The sequence below is a fragment of the Amblyomma mixtum genome, chromosome 5 (genome assembly GCF_055824585.1).
Source record: "Amblyomma mixtum isolate Tamu chromosome 5, ASM5582458v1, whole genome shotgun sequence".
Taxonomy (NCBI): domain Eukaryota; kingdom Metazoa; phylum Arthropoda; class Arachnida; order Ixodida; family Ixodidae; genus Amblyomma; species Amblyomma mixtum.
In genome coordinates this window covers 168,095,454-168,115,040 of record NC_143016.1, presented here as the reverse complement: position 1 = coordinate 168,115,040, position 19,587 = coordinate 168,095,454, and the positions used below count along the sequence as shown (strand labels likewise).

Sequence of the window (19,587 nt, the reverse complement as noted above, 5' to 3'; positions counted from 1 at the left end):
TGTTCTTTCCATTATGCATCACTTTCCCGGTAGCAATTTAGTGGCACTCCTAGGTATTTTGAGGGGATAGTTACCCAAGTCACATTTCCAAAATGATCTGGGGTTGATGGCCAACCCCCATGCCAAAGTCCCTGGCACTTTGCCCAGTTCACTTTACTTCCGGTTGGCTTCCTGAAACTCAACAGACACAATAGCCTCGCGTATGCTCTGCTGATTCACAGCAAACACCGCTAGGTCATCCGCGTACCCAAGCAACTTGACTTCAGCTGCCTGCAACCTAAAACCTTGAACAGCCTCGTTCTTAATAATGTTCAAACATAGCGTCTCTATGTAAATGGCAAACAAAAGTGGACTGAGGGGGCAGCCCTGGCGTACCGAGCGTTGCACCCGAATGGGGGCCCCCAGACTCTTGTTTATAATTAATCTCGTAGTGCAGCCGCGGTACGCCATGGCCACGCCCTCTCGAATTACGGAACCTACATTCGCGTGGTCCAGAATACTGAGCAATATTTCGTGGGCTACACAGTCAAATGCTTTTTCGAGGTCTAGTTGGAGGATGGCCACAAATTCATTAGTCAGATCACAACACTCCAGAACCGATCTTGCCGTGTGTATGTTCGTCATAATTGATCTCCCCTTTATCCCGCACGTTTGATGAGGGCCGACAATATCCTGAATTACTGACTGCAGTCTCCTTGCTAGCACTTCCGTTAATATTTTATAATCGACATTAGTCAAGGAAATTGGCCTGTAAGCTGTGACCTGCTGGAGCTTTTCCTCGTTATTTGTCTTGGGAATTAGAATAGTGTGAGATAACCCGTATGACAGCGGCAATCTGTTTATTTCATAGGCTTCTTGGAACAACGCAGTCAATATTGGCGCTATTTCGTTCTTAAACCCCTTATAGAAAGCTGCACTTAGGCCGTCTGGCCCAGGCGACTTTCCCATATTTAAACTATCGATTGCTTTTTCGACCTCGCGTTCTGTGATTGGCATCTCTAATCTTTCCTTCGTGTCCTCGTCTCGTCGTGGCATAGCGATGAGAAACTTTTCTTTGAACGCGTTTATGTCGACCTTCCGTTTGTTAAAAAGCTGCTGATAATACTGGAAGAAGCCTTCTCTGATATGTTCGTCATCTGACGATAGCATGCCGCCCCATTCAATCTTATCAATGTGATGTTTCTCTCCATGAGCCTTTTCCAATGCCAGTGCTCTTTTCGAGGGCGTCTCGCCCATGTTCCAACTTTCCGCCCTTGCCCTCACTAACGCTCCTCGGTATCTGTCTTCTTCCATCAACGCAAACTGTTCTTTTATTTTGCTAATATCTTCTATCCATCTGCCGGGTGCCTTACATTCTTGCTTATGTAGTTTTTCCAGCAAAGCCTTTAGCTGGGTTTCTTTAATTTTCTCCTGGTACCGCAGGCAACTGGACCTATCAATGGCTTTTATTTCAATCTGTTCTTTGCACATCTCCCATTGCTTCTAGATTTCGTACAATGCGCCCGGCTTCACTTTAATGAGTTCATTCAGTACAACCTCTCTAAAGGCCTCATCATTGAGCAATTTGTAGTTAAATTTCCATAACTCCCAGCTAAATGCATTCCTTCGTTTTTTGGTGCCGAATACGCATTTCACTAAACAGTGATCCGTGAATGTCATGGGCACAACTTCGTATTCATTGAATACGGGAATCAAATCCAGCGACACGTAAATTCTGTCAAGGCGCGCGTGGCTCGAACCTTGGAAGTGCGTGTACTGTAATGCATGCGCTCCCCCCAGGCACTCGGCCACATCTTCCATATTCCACTCGCTTGTTAACTAGCACAACACATCAGTACTCTTGTCTCTGAAGCCACGTGTGCTGGTTTTGTCTCGAGCATTCAGTATACAGTTGAAATCGCCCAGCATTACTACCTGCCTCTCCGTAATTAACTGCTGCATAACATTCTCGAAAAACACTGTTCTCTCCTCAACAATGTTAGGAGCATACACGCAAATAATGCGCCACTCAGCATTGGAATATGCAAAATCGGCTACAACACACCGTCCTGAGACATGAGTGGTGAGCCTGTACAATCAGTCCAGGCAGCTTTTTGACAAGCAATTCACACCCAGCCGATGTCCCTACCGCGTGGCTCACAATGGCGTAAAATCTAGCCGTGAAACGCTGCACCATGCTCCCGGTCTCTTCCTCCCCATCAACCTTTGTTTCTTGTACGGCAAGCACGTCGATATCATGGTCTCTTAGCAGGCGGTGTACTTGGCTCTGCTTCTTTTTTGCTGCCAATCCCCTGACATTTAACGTGGCTGCTCTCAAAGGGGTTTCAGGCGCCATTTTCATAAAGGGTGAAAAGACCGAAAGCATGGTGCTTACCTTCCTCGTCTAGCGCGCGGCTAGACGCCGTCGTTGGAACCGCCTCCGTCTGGAGCGAGCGGCTGAAGTGGCAGCGGGGGCGCTTTATCCGCTGCACGCCTCTCCGAAGAAAGGTTTGGCCGCGGACGTAGTGCGGGCCGCCGGGATTGGACTGTTTTTGCTGGCGGCTCGTCGACACCGGGGGCTGCTGCCTTGTCACCTTCGAGATCGGTCAGTGTGTGGGGTCGCTTGGCCGGGGCTGTGACGCTTGGCGAACGAGTACCGCTGGTGTCAGGGTGCTCCTCACCGTTATCCTGCTCCATGTCGTCTGCCGGCTGAGGTGACGTCTCTTCCTCTGACCTAGGGAGGTCAGGTGTAGTGTCACTCCTCCCCGCATCGCTGGCAGCATTGATGTGTCGTGCGGAGTTCCCCGACGAGTCTGTCTCCCGTGCCTGCGTACGAGCTTCCCCGGTTTCCTTTGCCGCCTCCTCTGCCTCGACTACGTCCATAGTGAGCTCCTGCGACCACTCCCTCGTTCCAGGTCCCGCGGCCGAAGCGTACGTGAGCACACAGTCAGCCTCCTCATGTCCGTAGCGCCTACATTTTGAACATCGGGGCACCTTACATTCGCGGCGGACGTGTCCCGTGCCTCGAAAGCGTAAGCACTGCATCGCCCGCCCAGGCACCACGGCAAGGTCTAATTCCCCAGCGACTCGCAGCTGGTGCGGTAAATCATCTACCTTGATGCCCGGCTTCAATTTCAGGAGCACCGTCCTCGTGGTGGACCCCTTCTCCTTGACGCCTTGAACTCGCCACCTCTCCCGGGTCACTTCGGTAACATTTTCAAAAGCAGCAAAGGCCGTCCGGATGTCATCATCTGTCACGCCGTGCAACATCCAGTGGAGTCGCAGCTTCACTTGTTGGTCTTCGGGATCGATGATGAGGCAGCGGCGACCTTTAACTTCCAGTTCCTTGAACGCCGCCAGCTTCTTTGTTGCTTCTGTGCTGGTTAACGTGACAGCCCACACATGGTTGATCTGATAGGCCCCCAACGCCAAAACGTCGGGGAGCGCACCAAAGTTGGCAAGGGCGTCACGGAAATCCTCGACCCTGTATGGCCTAACCCGCACATCGCCGTGCAAAAAAAGCGTGTTAAAAACAACGCGTCCGGTGGGCAAAGTTGGCAGAATAATCTGGTACTCGCTATCTTCGTTGTCCTCGAGCCTGTTTCCGCGGCTGGAAAGGGCCATTATCGCCGCTCCGCTGGAGCACATGAGTCTGCGTCCGCACCGAACTGTAGCCGGAAGTAGAATGAACCACTCGGCCATGACTGTGACACGGAGGGCGCTCTCTCTCATCATCTCCCCTAAAACGAAGCGAGAGGAGGCAAAACAAAATGCAACACCCTTTTGCGCAGTCGACAGGATTCGAACCTGTGCGGGGAGACCCCAATGGATTTCAAGTCCATCGCATTAACCACTCGGCCACGACTGCGACAGAGCGGGCGCTCTCTTGTCACGTCCCCTTCAACGAAGCGAGAGGAGGCAAAACAAAAAGCAACACCCTTTTGCGCAGTCGACAGGATTCGAACCTGTGCGGGGAGACCCCAATGGATTTCGAGTCCATCGCCTTAACCACTCGGCCACGACTGCGACACGGCGGGCGCTCTCTTGTCACGTCCCCTTCAACGAAGCGAGAGGAGGCGAAACAAAAAGCAACACCCTTTTGCGCAGTCGACAGGATTCGAACCTGTGCGGGGAGACCCCAATGGATTTCGAGTCCATCGCCTTAACCACTCGGCCACGACTGCGACACGGCGGGCGCTCTCTTGTCACGTCCCCTTCAACGAAGCGAGAGGAGGCAAAACAAAAAGCAACACCCTTTTGCGCAGTCGACAGGATTCGAACCTGTGCGGGGAGACCCCAATGGCTTTCGAGTCCATCGCCTTAACCACTCGGCCACGACTGTTTTTTTTTCTTTATTGCCGGAAAACAATACATGCGCAGGCATAAAAAGTCGCTAGCCAGACTTTGGCTAAGGCGACGGATTAAAACATTTTCATTTCGATCAATTTGTCCATAACTGCCACCCAGTCCGGTGGCTGAGGTTGACTGCGGAGAACATCTCTCAGAGAAACTACACTTTCTATAAAGTTTTCCCTGACTGGTTTCACATTTGCGTCTGCGTGCCTAGCCGCCATCCTAGTTTTCCAGATGCTGTGGAGGCCCAGTAGCATAAACATATCGTATGGCACTTCGCCACTTTCTATAGGCAGGAACCGGATGCCATATGGAGTAACAGGTAGCTCTTTTTTTAAAGTTCTTTGCAAGATATCCCAGTGGAAAACCGGGTCCCAGCAGTCGATAAAGACATGTTCGATGGTCTCGGGTTTTTTGCACAGTGTGCAGTCGACGTTCCATGGTACGAAAATGCCTTTATCGTTTAGCCATGTTTTCACCGGGAGGGTACCCGAGTGTAATTTAAAGAAAAAGGATTTGACGTTCGGTCTTACCGGCATCTTCTTAACTCGATTTAGCACATCTTTGCCTGGGCCTCCGCAGTAAAAGGATCGGTATAAGGGTACAGGTATAAAGATATCTAACAAATCCTTGTACAATTTTTTCCTGGGTACAGCAGCCAGATATTCAGTCGAAAAATGAGAGCTCAAAATGTGAAAGGCAGCCACAACTTCACGTAAAAACCCAGTTACAGCACGATTCGTGGCTGGGAAACTGGACACAACAAATTCCGGTAACACATTTCCTAAGCGCACCTGCAACATTGTGCGCAACAAAGGATCGGTTTGATCACGTAGAAACAAAAATCTTGAGACAACTTGTTTCAGAAACAAGTTGGAAAGTCCAAGGCCACCTCTTTTGACCGGTAGGAACAAATTAGCTCGACTAGTTCGCTCCCAATTCGAGCTCCAAATAAAAACAGCAAACACTCTATGCAGCTTCTGCACGTTTGCTCTGGTGATGAGCAAAAACTGCAAAAAATACCAAATTCTGGCTATCAAAAATACATTGCACACACTTGCACGCGCGAAAACAGAAAGGTCACGTCCTTTCCATCCATCCGCTTTTTTCCTTGCACTCTGCGTTACCTCACCCCACAACTCTGTACTGTTCTTATAGTGCTCTAAGGGTACCCCCAAATACTTCGCAGGGGAGGTCGTCCATTGCATGTTAGCAAACACTGCGGGTGTGCTCTCCCAATCACCGTGCCAAAATCCAATGCACTTATCCCAGTTAACTTCGCACCCGGTCTTTTTGCAATAGGCCCGCGCAACTTTGACAACTTCTTTAACGCTTTCTTGGTCCGCGCAAAAAACAGCAATATCATCAGCGTAAGCAAGCACTTTTACTTGCACCGACTGAAGAGTGAAACCACAGATCCCATCATTGTGTAACAGCGATAACAGAAAAGGCTCAAGATAGATCGCAAAGAGCAGAGGCGAGAGCGGGCAGCCCTGCCTGACCGAGGAACAGACAGGCACAGGTTCAGTAAGCTGTTTGTTCACTATAATACGCGTAACACAGTTTTCGTACGCCATCTGTACACCTTGTAATATTACAGAGCCGACGTTGGCATATTCTAGAACGGCGAAAAGAATTTCGTGTGACACGCGATCGAAGGCCTTCGCCAAGTCAAGCTGCATCATGGCAACTCGTCCCACGAACGCATCGCAACATTCAAGTACAGTTCTAGCAATGTGCACATTCGTTCCAATGGTGCGACCTTTAATACCGCACGTTTGGTGCGGCCCTACAAGGTCCTTTATAACCTTTTGCAGTCTATTGGCAAGAATCTTCATAAACACTTTATAGTCGACGTTGGTCAGGCTTATCGGCCGATAAGCCCCAACGGACAGCAGTTTAGCCTGGTCTTCACTCTTGGGCACTAAAACCACGTGTGCTGTTTTAAATGACGGCGGCATTTTCTTTGTTTCATACATTTCAGTGAAGACGCAGTGCAGAGAATAAGTGAGTTCGGCTTTGAAACTCTTATAAAAATCACTGCCTAGGCCGTCAGGACCAGGAGATTTTCCGGTACTCAGTTCTTCGATCGCTCTTCCCACTTCGCTTACGCTGAATGGTACCTCCAGCCCTTGTTTTATTTCATCTCCAAGCTTTGGCATACGAGACAAGAACGTTTCTGTAAAGCCCTCTTCTTCAAGCTGACGGCGCCCAAACAATTCCCTATACAGTTCAACAAAAGCTAACTGAATCATCTTGCTATCATTCGTTACCTCGTTTCTGTTCCTAATTTGTTTTATTTCATTTTGAGTCGCATACTTCTTTTCGTCACTAAGCGAGCGTTTAGTAGGCACTTGGTCAAGCCAGAGACGTTCAGCACGCGCCCTTATCACGGCAGCTGCATACTTGTCTTTTTCGATAATCTCAAGTTTACTTTTTGTTTCTCTTATCTCTTTCTTATATCTTCCCGGCTGGGAACTTTCCAGGCTTACGAGCAAGTCAAGTTGGCAATGTAGTTCTTTTTCTTTAACACGTTTATCATGGCAAATAACGCTTGCTCTTTCAATCGCGTTCATTTTCACTTGCTGTTTGAAATCTTCCCATCTAATTACCCAGTTCCCAGGCTCTGCTGATAGCAATGCTTTAATACATTCATTAACTTTACTACCAAAACGTTCATCCTCGAGTAACTGTGCATTAAACTTCCAAAGATCCCACGAGAAACGAGATTTCTTTTCTTTTTTTCCCAGGGTAAACGCAACTAAGCTGTGGTCGGTAAAAGACATGTTTCTCACCTCGTAGCTGTTGCACAAAGGAACAAGATCAAGGGACACATACGCTCTGTCCAATCTCGCGTGACTTTCACCCTGAAAGTGAGTAAAATGCGATGCTACCGACAGAACTTCAGCAACATCATCTAAACCATTTTCGTGTACAAGCGAATTCAACAATTCCGCACTTTTGTCGCGGACAAGTCTTTTTGTAGTTCTGTCCTCTGCTTTACATACGCAGTTAAAGTCACCCAACAGCACAATTAACCGCTCACAGCATACGTATTGTTCAAGACGCTCAAAAAATCCCTCGCGCTCGTTCTCTTTGTTAGGGGCATACACACATATGATCCTCCACAGTAAATTGCAATAAAGAAAATCAACTACAAGCAAACGGCCAGTTTGACACACAGTTAAATTCTGTTCGACAATCCCCATGGAATTCCTAATAAAGACAGCACAACCCCCCGATGTGCCAGACGAATGGCACACACAAATATTGTAACGTGTCGTAAAAGGCTGCACCATACGGTCCATCTGTTCCTGTCCTTCGACTTTGGTCTCCTGGACGGCTATTATGACGAGGTCATTATCGAGGAACAACCGGCTTAGTTGGTACTGACGTTTTTTAGAAGCCAGTCCCCTGACATTAATTGTCGCAATGCGCAACGCTCCAACAGGTGTCGAAGCCATCTAGTTTAAGTACAGGAGCCGTATGGTGCGTACCTGAGGACACAAAGCGACGGCGGAGGGCGACTTGCCTAGTCCATGGTGCTCGATGGGTACAGTGCCGGTATTCCAACGTCTCTTGCACCTCTGCCTCATGCGTACGGACTGGAGACCCAGCCCATGCAGTCCGTCACCAAAAAAGGCCATCTCGCGTCCACAGAAGCCACACACAACGCACTCACTCAACTAAGGCGGCGGCTTAGCCGCCGCTCGTTGATCGGCCGGTATATTCGGCCGCGGTTTCAGCGTCGCTCGCCTCACACCAACAGTCTTCGGGGGTGGCTCGTCGCCCTCGCTCGCCTTAGGCTCTCCGTTCGCACTGTGCTCGTGCGGTCGCTTTCCTCCCTGGTTGCTGGTTGACGCATCCGTCACTTCCATGCTTTCAGCATGTTGGGGAACGACGGGAACTGACGCCCCACTCCCCGAGAGGACTTCGCTCTTTGACGTCTTAACATCTGCAGGCGGCGCTTCCTGTTGCTGCAGCTTACTGCTGAGCGTCTCCGCGGTTGCGGATGTTCCAGGAGTCGACACAGCCGGGGATTTTTCCTTCTCCGCTCCGTCGCCTGCCTCTGCTGCAGCGTCTTCCGCGTCAGCCTCGTCCATGACAAGCTCGGACGAGATGTCATTGTTGACTGGGACGGCAGCGCTCGCGTACGTGCGTACACAGCTGCTATCCTCATGTCCGTAACGGCGACAGGCGCCGCACCTTGGAACTTTGCACTCACGGCGAATGTGCCCAGTACCGTGGCAGCGCAGACAGAGCGGAGCTCTGCCCGGTACAACCACGAGAGCCAGCTCACCGCCAACCCTGACTTCGTGAGGGAGGTCTTCCAGTTTCACGCCAGGATTCATTTTCAATGAAACCAAGCGCGTCGTCGACCCCTTGCTGGCGACACCCTGGACGCGCCACCGTTCCTTGGTGACTTCGCTCACCTTGCCGTACGGGGCGAAGGCTACCCTCACGTCTTCGTCGGGCACGTTGTGCAGCAGCCAGTGTAGCTTGACGCGGACGTCTTGGTTTGCCGGGTCAATAACTAGACAGCGGCGGTCCTTCACTTTTACTTCCCGGGCAGCAAGAATTTTCTTCACCGCATCAGCACTGGTGAAAGTAATAGCCCACACATGGCTCATGCGATACGCCCCCAAGGCGATAACCTCGGGGAGCAGCATCAGCTGAGCCAGCGCATCCCTGAAATCTTCGACCCGATAGGGGCGGGCCCGCACGTCAGCGTGCAAAAACACTGTGTTTAACACAACATTTCCTGTAGGAAGGGTAGGCAGAATCACCTGATATTCATCTTCCGAGGCAAAAATCCTGTTTCCGCGGCCAGACATGGCCGCTGTAGCCGCTCCAACGGAGCCCGTCATCGCACGTCCGTCACGCTCGGTGGCCGGAAGCCGAATCCTCGGCCACGACTGCGACACGGCGGGCGCTCTCTTGTCACGTCCCCTTCAACGAAGCGAGAGGAGGCAAAACAAAAAGCAACACCCTTTTGCGCAGTCGACACGATTCAAACCTGTGCGGGGAGACCCCAATGGATTTCAAGTCCGTCTCCTTAACCACTCGGCCACAACTTTTATTTTTCTTTATTGCCTGGCTTTGGCTCATGACATTGCACAACAAAAATACACATAACGCTATATACATACGACACTGTCGTGGTCAGCCAGCACGGGACTGGCTTCGTTAGATTAAAATTCCCGCAATATACACAACGGCTCTAGTCTTGAGAGCCACTCGGGAGGCTCCGCAGCTGCTTTTTGGATGGCAGGAAACCAGTCCATTCTTTCCCGAAAACAAATTCGGGCCGGTCGTGCGTCTTTGTCACAATGGTAGCCTGCCATTCTGGAGCGCCATATACAGTGGAGGCCCAAGAGCATTATGAGATGAAAAGGTGCTCCATCCTCATTATCAGTGCTTAAATAGCGAATTCCGTGCGCGTCAAGAGGTAGCTCTTTCTTTATGGTCCTTTGTAACACGTCCCAAAAATAAACCCCTTCCCAGCAATGCAAAAAAACATGGTCTATTGTTTCAGGCTGTTTACAAATTAAACAGTTAGATCCCCACGGTAAAAATAAATCCTTTCCCTCTAGAAACTTTTTAACTGGTAACGTCCCGGTGTGTAACTTAAAAAAGAAAGTCTTTACTCCTGGTGGCATCTGCATTTTCTTCACCCTTTTTAAAACATCCCCTCCCGGGCCTCCACTGTACATGGGCTCTGCGAAAACAATATCACAAAGATCATTGTACAACTTTTTGCCTTTTACTTTTCCACAAATAATCGGTGAAAAAACGTACCGAAAGAAACCGAACGCTTCTACAATCTCTTTGCAGTAACCAAAAGTTCCACCAGAGAGCTCTTCTGTGGATACCACAAACTCCGGCAGCAATCGCCGCAGCTTCACTTGGCACACGGTGCGCAAGAACGGGTCTGTGACGTCGCGAAAAAAACAAAAAACGGTTCACCAGCTGCCTTAAAAAGAGGTGCCCTAGCCTCTTCCACTCTGCTCTCCTTCTGTCTTTATCTCCCAAATTCCCCTCCCTACGCAGAGTAGCATGCCAGCGATTTTTAAACGCCGGCTAAATTCTCTGCTCTTCATTAAAGAGTCTCTCTCTCTCTCTCATGCACAGCGTTTCGATGTAAATACAAAACAAGAGAGGGCTGAGGGGGCAGCCCTGACGCACCGAACGCTGCACGCTAATGGGGGCCCCCAGACTCTTGTTAACGATCAGTCTTGTCGTGCAGTTTCGATACGCCAGGGCTACACCCTTACGGATAACTGAACCGACGCTCACATGGTCTAAAACGGTAAACAAAATTTCATGGCAAACACAATCAAATGCCTTTTCGAGATCAATCTGAAGCATCGCTACTCGCCCACCGATGTCGTCACAGCTTTCAAGCACACTGCGCGCTTTGTGAATGTTGGAAAAAATTGAGCGCCCTTTGATTCCACATGTCTGGTGGGGTCCAACAATATCCGATATCACTGTCTGCAGTCTTCGCGCCAATACCTTCATAAAAATTTTGTAGTCCACATTAGTGAGTGCTATCGGTCGATACGCTGTAACCAATTGTAATTTATCTAGATCATCCGTTTTAGGTATGAGCACCGTATGGGAGGTCCCATAACACGGAGGCTATAAGTTTATTTCATAGGCTTCCTTGAACATTGTACACAGCACTGGGGCAATTTCGTGCTTAAATTCTTTATAAAATGCCGCACTGAGTCCATCTGGTCCTGGTGATTTTCCTAGGTTTAACTGCTCTATCGCTTGCTCTAACTCGCTGTGAGTTATTGCAAGTTCCATTCTCTTTTTACTTTCTTCGTTAAGCCGTGGCATTGCACCAACTGATGCGTAAATGCTACTGCGTCTACAGGAGTCGATGAAAAAAGCCTCTGGTAGTATTCATTAAAGGCTTCTTTGATGTGGTCAGTGTCTGCCGATAAGATGCCCCCCCAATCTATTTTATCGATGTGATTTCTTTCAGCGCGCGCTTTTTCTAGACCAAGAGCACGTTTCGATGGCGCTTCGCCAGCAGCTGTGTCTTCCGCCCTCGCCCTCACTAGTGCTCCGCGATAACGCCGTTCTTCCATAAGCTCTATCCTTTGTTTTCCTGACATCTTCTATCCAGTTCCCAGGCTCTTTGCATTCCTGCTTCATCAGCGTTTGAAGCAGTGCCCTTAGCTCAGCTTCGTCTGGTTTTTCCTTATAACGGATGCATGTCGCCCTTTCTAATGCTTTGATTTTTAAAGATTCTTTACTTAGCTCCCACTGTTGCCAAATCTTCAGGTCCTTGCGCAGGTTTATTTTCCCTATTTCATCCTTTACTGCTCTGCAGTAGATATCGTCGTGAAGAAGCGTGTTGTTTAGCTTCCACATTGCCCACGAAAATGCCTTGCTTCGGTTCACACTTCCCAGGCAGCACTCAACTAAACAGTGGTCTGAGAAGGAGACTCCCACAACTTCATAATGGTTGCAATCAGGGGCAAGGTCGACTGATGCGTAAATGCGGTCCAGCCGTGCATGGCTTGAGCCCTGGAAATGAGTGAACTGCACTGCCCGCGCACCCTCAATAAGTTAAGCCACATCCTCAAGGTTTCCGTTCTCGATCATTCGCATCAACACTTCAGTGCTCCTGTCTCGAAACCCACGGATGCTTGACTTATCGCGCGCATTAAGAACACAATTGAAGTCGCCTAATACAATGAGCCGCCTCTCCGTGCAAAGGCGCTCTTGGAGGCTTCGGAAAAAGGCAACCCTTTCCTCAACCACATTCGGCGCGTACACGGTAACAATGCGCCACTCAATGCCGTTCAGACAAAAATCAAGCGCAATACACCGGCCAGACACACACGAGAAATAAGCCTGCACCTCTAGCCCCGGCATCTTCTTTACAAAAAAGCACGCAGCCAGCCGATGTTCCCACTGCTTGACTGACGACAGCATAAAATGTAGTCGTGAAACGTCGCACCATGCTGTCGGTTCCTTCGTTGCCGTCCACTTTCGTCTCCTGCACGGCCAATAGATCTATCTCGCGCTCCGTAATAAGTCGGTACACCTGACCTTGTTTTTTCCTTGCCGCCAGGCCCCTCACATTTAATGTAGCGACTCTAAAGGCGGAGGCGGGAGCCATTTTTACACAAGAGGAAGGAACCAACAGCATGGTGCTTACCTTCCACGTCTAGCGCGCAGCTAGACGCCACTGTTGCCGCCGGTATCATCCGGCGCAAGAACATCTGTCTTCTCGAGTAGTACCTAGTCTGCGGAGGAGTACCGTTTGTCGGCCGCATAGTTTGGGCGTGGCCGGAACGACGAACGCCGGGCTTGAGTCGTCTTTGCAGGGGGCTCCTCGACGCCGGGTGCTACCACTTTGACCCCTTCGGGGCTGGCCTGGTCATGGGGACACTTCGCCGGGGTGGTAACGGGGGGCGTGACGCTTGTTGTGCGGGCGCCGGTATTCTCGTGGTGGTCTTCGTTCAGGTCCTTTTCCTCGTCGACCACGGGCTCTGATGGGCACGCCCCGTTCTCTGACGTCTCGTTAGAGACGCCGAGGGAGCCTCCCGTCGGCTGTTGGCTCTCTGGTTCGTCGGCCGCTTTGGTGTCGTCACTGGGAGTCCCAGACGTCGCAAGCGTAGAAGCCGACTTGCCCGCCTCGTCCGTACCAGTGGCTGCTTCCTCCGCCTCGGTGATGTCCATGAGTTTCGCAGTGTCGTTCGCCTTTCCGAGCCCGGTAGCTGACGCGTAGGTACGGACGCAGTCCGCGTCCACGTGTCCGTAGCGCCTGCACTGGGAACACCTGGGCACCTTGCAGTCGCGGCGAACGTGACCCGTGCCGTGGCAACGCAGGCACTGCATCGATCGCCCAGGGACAACAACGAGGGCCAGCTCACCGGCTACTCGGACCTGGTGTGGGAAATCATCCACATTAATTCCCGGCTTCAACTTCAGTAGCACGGTCCTGGTGGTCGAGCCTTTCGCCTTCTGATCTTCAGGGTCGAAAATAATGCACCGGCGCCCTTTCACTTGTAGCTCTTTGCAGGCAGCAAGTTTCTTCGCAGCTTCTGAGGTGCTCATCGTCACCGCCCACACGCGGTTAATCTGATACGCCCCCAAACGCCACGACATCGGGGAGCGCACCAGCGTTGGCCAGGGCATCCCGAAAATCTTCCACCCTGTAGGGCCTCGCTCGCACGTCGCCGTGAAGATACACCGTGTTAAGAACAACACGTCCTGTAGGCAGGGTAGGCAAAACTATCTCGTATTCCTTATCTGCGTCGGCAGCAAACCTGTTTCCGCGCCAGCAAGTGCCGCTATCGCCGCTCCGCCGGAGCTCATGATCCTGCGTCCGTCACGCTCGGTGGGCGGAAGTAGAATGCACTCGGCCACGACTGCGACACGGAGGGCGGTCTCTCTCGTCATCTCCCCTAAAACGAAGCGAGAGGGGGCAAAACAAAATGCAACACCCTTTTGCGCAGTCGACAGGATTCGAACCTGTGCGGGCAGACCCCGATGGATTTCGAGTCCATCGCCTTAACCACTCGGCCACGACTGCGTTTTTTTCTTTTCTTTATTGCCTGCTAATACAGTTACAGGTCACACAAATGAATACATACATATACACTGAATCAGCACGTCAGCATGTGATGCGGATATTTCAAAATTTCTTCAGACACACTAAGTCATCAAGGATGGTAACCCACTCAGGGGGTTCATTTTGTGCACGATACACTTCTCTAATATATAAAACACTTTCGATTAGGTTATCGCACGTAGATCGCACACTGGCATCGCACACTGGCACACATTGGAAATGTGAATGGAGTAAAATTTCCTGTGAATTTCCGCACCTGCTCCCACATTTTCTTTGATGATATTGAGCTGTTTATGGAGGATATGTACTGTTGCCATGATGCCCTTTCTGCGCTGCGTCTAGTGTATCGTGCTTTGGCCCTAGCTCTTTTGAAGATGAGCAGGTTTTCTGCAGTGGGATATCTGCGAAGGTTGCCCCAAGCCTTGTTTTGCTGCTTTTTGGCCAATGAGCATTCATTTGACCACCAAACTTTATGTGTTTTCCGTGCAATTTCAGACGTTTGTGGGATGGCTTCCATTGCTGCAGATATTAAGCATGTGACAAATTTTTCATTTATTTCTTCTATAGTAAGGGTTTCGGCATATTCTTTTTCTAATGTGGCCTTCGTTCTGAAAAGTGCCCAATCGGCGAGGTGAATTTTCCATCGCCGAGGCTTCGTAGGGAGGATGACTGTAGCTGATGTTAGCTTTAAAACCGTAGGTAAGTGATCACTTCCTCGAAGATCGTCTAAAACATCCCAAATAAAATCATTAAAAACTGATGGAGATGCAAATGCTAAATCGAGGCAGGTCAATTCTCCAGAGCTGGGGCAGCAGTACGTGGCTTTTCCCGTATTCATTAAACATATGTTATTCGAAAGAATAAAATCCTCGATGAGCTGACCTCTAGAATCAGTATCTCACTTCCCCAGAATGAGGAGTGTGCGTTAAAATCCCCAATTATGACATATGGCTCAGGCAACTGTCCCAGAAATTCTTCTAGGTCATGCATGGTAATTGTGTTGTTTGGTGGTATGTACACAGAACATATTGTTATTGTTTTATGGCTAATGATGTTTACTGCGACCACTTCTAAGTTCGTTTTTAATGATACCTCTCTTGCAGGGACATCGCTTTGCGTAATGATAGCGACGCCTCCTGAGAGTCGGCTAGCTTGTACTCGGTGTTTCCGGAAAATATTATATTTTTTTAAGATGTTTGTGTGCTGTGGCCCAAGGTTCGTTTCTTGCAGGCACACAGCTGTAGGTGCCATTGTTTTGAGCATATCGGTTATGTCTCTGTAGTTTCTGTGTAGACCTCTACAGTTCCATTGTATTATATACGCCATTGTGATAAGTTGGGGATTGGGGAAAGTTATTAATTCTCAGGAGCGGTGATTCGTGGTTTCCCTTTCTTCTCTACCCCGTCGCGGTGGCTAAGTGGTTACGGCGCGCGGCTGCTGGCCCGAAAGACGCGGGTTCGATCCCGGCCGCGGCGGCTGAATTTCTTGAAGGCGAAATTCTAGAGGCCCGTGTGCTGTGCGATGTCAGTGCACGTTAAAGAACCCCAGGTGGTCGAAATTTCCGGAGCCCTTCACTACGGCGTCTTTCATAGCCTCAGTCGCTTTGGGACGTAAAACCCCAATAAACCAAACCAAAACCTTTCTTCTCTAGGGAGTCTCGCCACCGCTGCAGCGGCGGCGAGACTCCCTAGAGAAGAAAGGAGTTGTATCCATCCTAGAGAGTTGTATCCATCCCTAGAGAAGAAAGGAGTTGTATCCATCGCCACTTTTGTGGCGCCGGATTTCCGCGGAGACGCCGCGGATGCGTGTGTTTTAGATGTCGGCGGACTTTCGCCGACATCCATATCCTCCACGGTGGACGTGGGGGATGCTTCTTGGTTGCGATGGCCCGTGGCCATCGCATTCGTCTTTTTTGTTGGCACCGCTGAACCAGGCCCTGCTCCAGCGGAAGAGTCTTTTGGGCCAGCAGGTGCCTTCTTAGAGGGGTGGGGCGACAGATCCAGTTCAGCAGAGCTGTTCTGGGTGTCTGTCGCCGAGGATGCCGCTGCTGAAAGTGGGGCCTGAGGGCCTCCAGCGAGGATCGCGTGGTCTTCTCGCGAAAGTTTCAGCCCTGTGAAATGTGCCACCGACTTCTGTGGTGGGGACTTGGGTGTCGACACCAGGTCCACCGGATAGACGTGTGTGCCGTCAGAAACTGAAGGCGGCGGCCGTCCCCGCGTCACCGCTTCAGAGTATGTCCCTTTCAGTTGGAAAGAGACGCGTTTTTTTGCCTCAAGGTAGGACAGGTTTTCTGTGGTCTTCAAAGTTATAATTTGTTTTTCTATTTTACAGACTGGGCACGACCTGGAGTACGCGCCATGTGCGCCATTGCAGTTGACGCATTTTGGTGTGCGTTCGCATCTTTCTTCTGTATGTGCGCCTTCTGCGCATGTGACACAAGTGGGTTTACCGCGGCAAGCCAACATGCTGTGTCCAAAGCGCCGGCATTTGAAACATCGTCTCGGATTTGGTATGTATGGGCGGACTTTGCAATGGAGGTATGCGGTGTGGATGGAGTCAGCCAGAGTTGTGCCATTGAAAGTTAGGACAATGTGTTTTGTCTTGATTTCTGCATTGTTTCTCCGGATGGTTATTCTTCGGGCTGCTATTACTCCTTGTTGAGCTAGTTCTTCTTCCATTTCCGCATCGGTAATCTGTAGGAGTTCATATTCAGATATGACGCCCTTCGAGTGGTTCAGGCTGCGGTGCGGGGTTACCTGTACGCTCATTTCTCCAAGATTCTGTAATGACATCAGTTTGATACTTTGTTCTTTTGTGTTTACTTCTACAAGGACATCTCCGGTTCGCTGCTTTTTTGCTTTGTAGTCTTTGCCTACACAGTTTTTTATGGTGTTGGCGATGACAAATGCAGAGAGGTTGGTACCGGTTCATCAGTGTTTGAGTGAACCATAAAAAACTTCGCAAACATTTCTGGCTTCTGTGGATTCAATTTCTTCACATCGGTGCGGCCCCTTTTCGGGAGCCGATCAGATTTTTTTGCAGATTTTTCCATACGGCATGTATAAACTAAGGGTTCCTGATACTTTGTCGCCTCTGATTCACCCTTATACACAGAGGAAGGTCCCAGGACTCCCCGCCTGGTAGACAGACGAGGAGCCCATCGGCCGAGGATTGGCCACTTCATCGATCGCCACCGTTCAAGGTTTCTTCCCTCTACCTTTCAACCTATCGCCACGGTACGGATGACAGCTTCGGTATGGGGGCTAAGGGTCCGTGGTGGCGCCAAGCACCAACACCTCGTTACACAAGGTGCCCTTGCGGGCTGTCCAACCTTGCTCGGCTCTATCTATGATTGTGTGTGTACTGCGGAAGCATACCGCCAGTGAAGACTCGGCCCACATCTTCTAGGTTGTGCTCCTCAATTAGTGAGCTCAAAAGGAGAGCACTTCTGTCACGAACATGTGCACCTCTGAATCGATCCTCCGCAAAACACACACAGTTAAAATCACCGAGATATATGACAACGCGATCACACTTTAAGTACTGCTCAATGTAATCAAAAAATACCATTCGGTAATTCACATTGTTAGGCGCATAAACGCATATGATCCGCCACAAGCATTCAGTAAAAGAAAAATCTAGAATAAGCATGCGGCCAGTTTGGCAAACAGTCGTATACTCTCTTCAGTAATGCCAGCACTCTTCCGTATCAGCAGTGCGCACCCGCCTGACATGCCATTAGCATGGCATACACACACATTATAATGCGCGGTAAAAGGCATCACCATGCGATCGGTCTGCTCTTGAGTCTCGACCATAGTTTCTTGTATCGCGATGACATCGAGTTCCTTCTCCATAAAGAGGCGACTAAGTTAATACTGTCGCCTACGTGCTCCAAGGCCACGAACATTCAAGGTGGCAACTCTTAATGCTGTCTCTAGTCTCAGAGCCATTTATCTTATAGAGCACACCGATCGCACAGTACCTCTGGGTAACTACTGATATTAGCGCTTTGCAACAAGTAAGCAATTGGCAGCACAATTCCCACGCGTACCTTTACGGTGTACGCAGCGGCTACTTCTGAAAAGGCGCCCATCTTTTGACGACGCTGGCCTGGACGCCCCAGTAGGCGCCACGTCCTACGGAGGCGGTGTTGCCGCCGTCCGTCTCTCCGGCGGAATGTTCGGTATCGGACGCAAGGGCGCCCGACGGCCCACCAGTGCTTTCGGCGGGGGTTCATCGTTGCTCTCGTTGCCAAGGTTCTCGTGCTGGTTATTGGCTGAGTCCCTTGACCTTTTTGTCGCCGCGTTGCTTACACCCGATTCTGCGACGTCCATCAAATCACTTCCAGGTGCGTGTTTTGCTACATCCACCTCGGTAGCGGCTGGTTCGGTGGCCAACTCCTTCACATTTTCATCGCTTGGCTTTTCATCTTGAGCTTTCTGCTCAGTAGGTTGCACTGTACCCGCGTTCGGTAGGCCGGCGGTATGCTCAGACGGCATTCCGGCCGCGTTCGACGGCCGACTCTTTGCGGGAGGCCTCAGCGACGTCAGCCTCACTTAGTGGGCGCCTCACCCATCCGTAATCGCTCAGTGCGTGCACGCACAACGGCCCCTCGGTACTTATCTTCATTGGCCTGCTCAAGCTTTCTTTTAACTTCCTTTATCTTTTTCATGCATAAACCAGGCTCCGCAGCTGCTATGTTCAGCAATACTTTCAACTGGCTGTGCAATTCCTTTTCTTTCTGTTTTTCTTCGCGTCTTAGTATGCTTGCTCTCTCAATAGATTTCATTTTTACGGCATTTTTGAAACATTCTCACCTTTCCAACCAGCTTTCGGCTCCAGACACATGTAATGACTTCAGTAAATTATTTGCCTCGCAAACGAAGCAGTTGCCGTCCAGAAGTTTGGCATTAAATTTCGATAAATCCCAATTAAATCTCACCTCCTTTGATTTTTATCCTAAGGTGAAGGAAACCATGCAGTGGTCAGAGAAGTATACGGGAATGACTTCGTAGTTTTCGCAGAGCGGCGCCAGATGCACCGATATCTATATGCGATCGAGCCTGGCATGGCTTTCACCCTGGAAATGAGTAAACTGTGCCTGACTGCCGGCTGATAACACGCAGCCAACATCTATTAAGTCGTACTCCTCTACGAGCTCATCCAGAACCTGCACACTTTGATCCTTTAGAGTACGGACTTTAGCTCGGTCCTCTGGCCTGCAAACATAATTGAAGTCTCCCATAAATATAACATGTCGCTCTGTTTTCAAATACTGCTCGAGGCTTTCAAAAAAAATTCTGCGGTCGGTTTCATTGTTAAGCGCATAAAGACACACAACACGCCACAATAAATCACAGAATGAAAAGTCCAGGATAACAAAACGGCCACTTTCGCAAACAATGACTCGTTCCTCCAAAATCCCAATACTGTTACGTATAAAGAGCGCGCATCCCGCCGACGTTCCAACCGCATGAACTACACAAACATTGAAATGAGTTCTAAAGGGCTGCACCATGCGGTCCGTTTGCTCCTCGCTGCTGACCTTCGTTTCTTGGACAGCAACGATGTCCAGCTCGTTTTCGATAAGTAGCCTACTAACCTGGCACTGCCTTCGCCTACTTGCGAAGCCCCGAACATTCAATGTTGCTACA

The 19,587-nt window shown here is 50.1% G+C and overlaps 1 protein-coding gene and 5 non-coding genes across 6 annotated transcripts; all 6 read right to left on the bottom strand.

Moving 5' to 3' along the window:
- Positions 1-3,765: 3,765 nt before the first annotated feature.
- Positions 3,766-3,847, bottom strand: TRNAS-UGA (transfer RNA serine (anticodon UGA)). The gene has a single exon. It is a non-coding gene; the product is annotated as a tRNA-Ser (tRNA).
- Positions 3,848-3,923: 76 nt separating this feature from the next.
- TRNAS-CGA (transfer RNA serine (anticodon CGA)) lies at positions 3,924-4,005 on the bottom strand. The gene has a single exon. It is a non-coding gene; the product is annotated as a tRNA-Ser (tRNA).
- A 76-nt stretch (positions 4,006-4,081) lies between these two features.
- On the bottom strand, positions 4,082-4,163 carry TRNAS-CGA (transfer RNA serine (anticodon CGA)). Its single transcript has one exon. It is a non-coding gene; the product is annotated as a tRNA-Ser (tRNA).
- A 76-nt stretch (positions 4,164-4,239) lies between these two features.
- TRNAS-CGA (transfer RNA serine (anticodon CGA)) lies at positions 4,240-4,321 on the bottom strand. The gene has a single exon. It is a non-coding gene; the product is annotated as a tRNA-Ser (tRNA).
- Positions 4,322-7,794: 3,473 nt separating this feature from the next.
- LOC149344599 (uncharacterized) lies at positions 7,795-9,225 on the bottom strand. Its single transcript, XM_089542637.1, has one exon. The coding sequence runs from the start codon at positions 9,198-9,200 to the stop codon at positions 8,019-8,021; it is 1,182 nt and encodes a 393-aa protein (XP_089398763.1). The 5' UTR covers positions 9,201-9,225; the 3' UTR covers positions 7,795-8,018.
- Positions 9,226-13,809: 4,584 nt separating this feature from the next.
- Positions 13,810-13,891, bottom strand: TRNAS-CGA (transfer RNA serine (anticodon CGA)). The gene has a single exon. It is a non-coding gene; the product is annotated as a tRNA-Ser (tRNA).
- Positions 13,892-19,587: the final 5,696 nt, after the last annotated feature.

Bases quoted from the DNA above. Each gene is read 5' to 3' on its own strand.
- LOC149344599 (XM_089542637.1), bottom strand. From the start codon at position 9,200: ATGACGGGCTCCGTTGGAGCGGCTACAGCGGCCATGTCTGGCCGCGGA.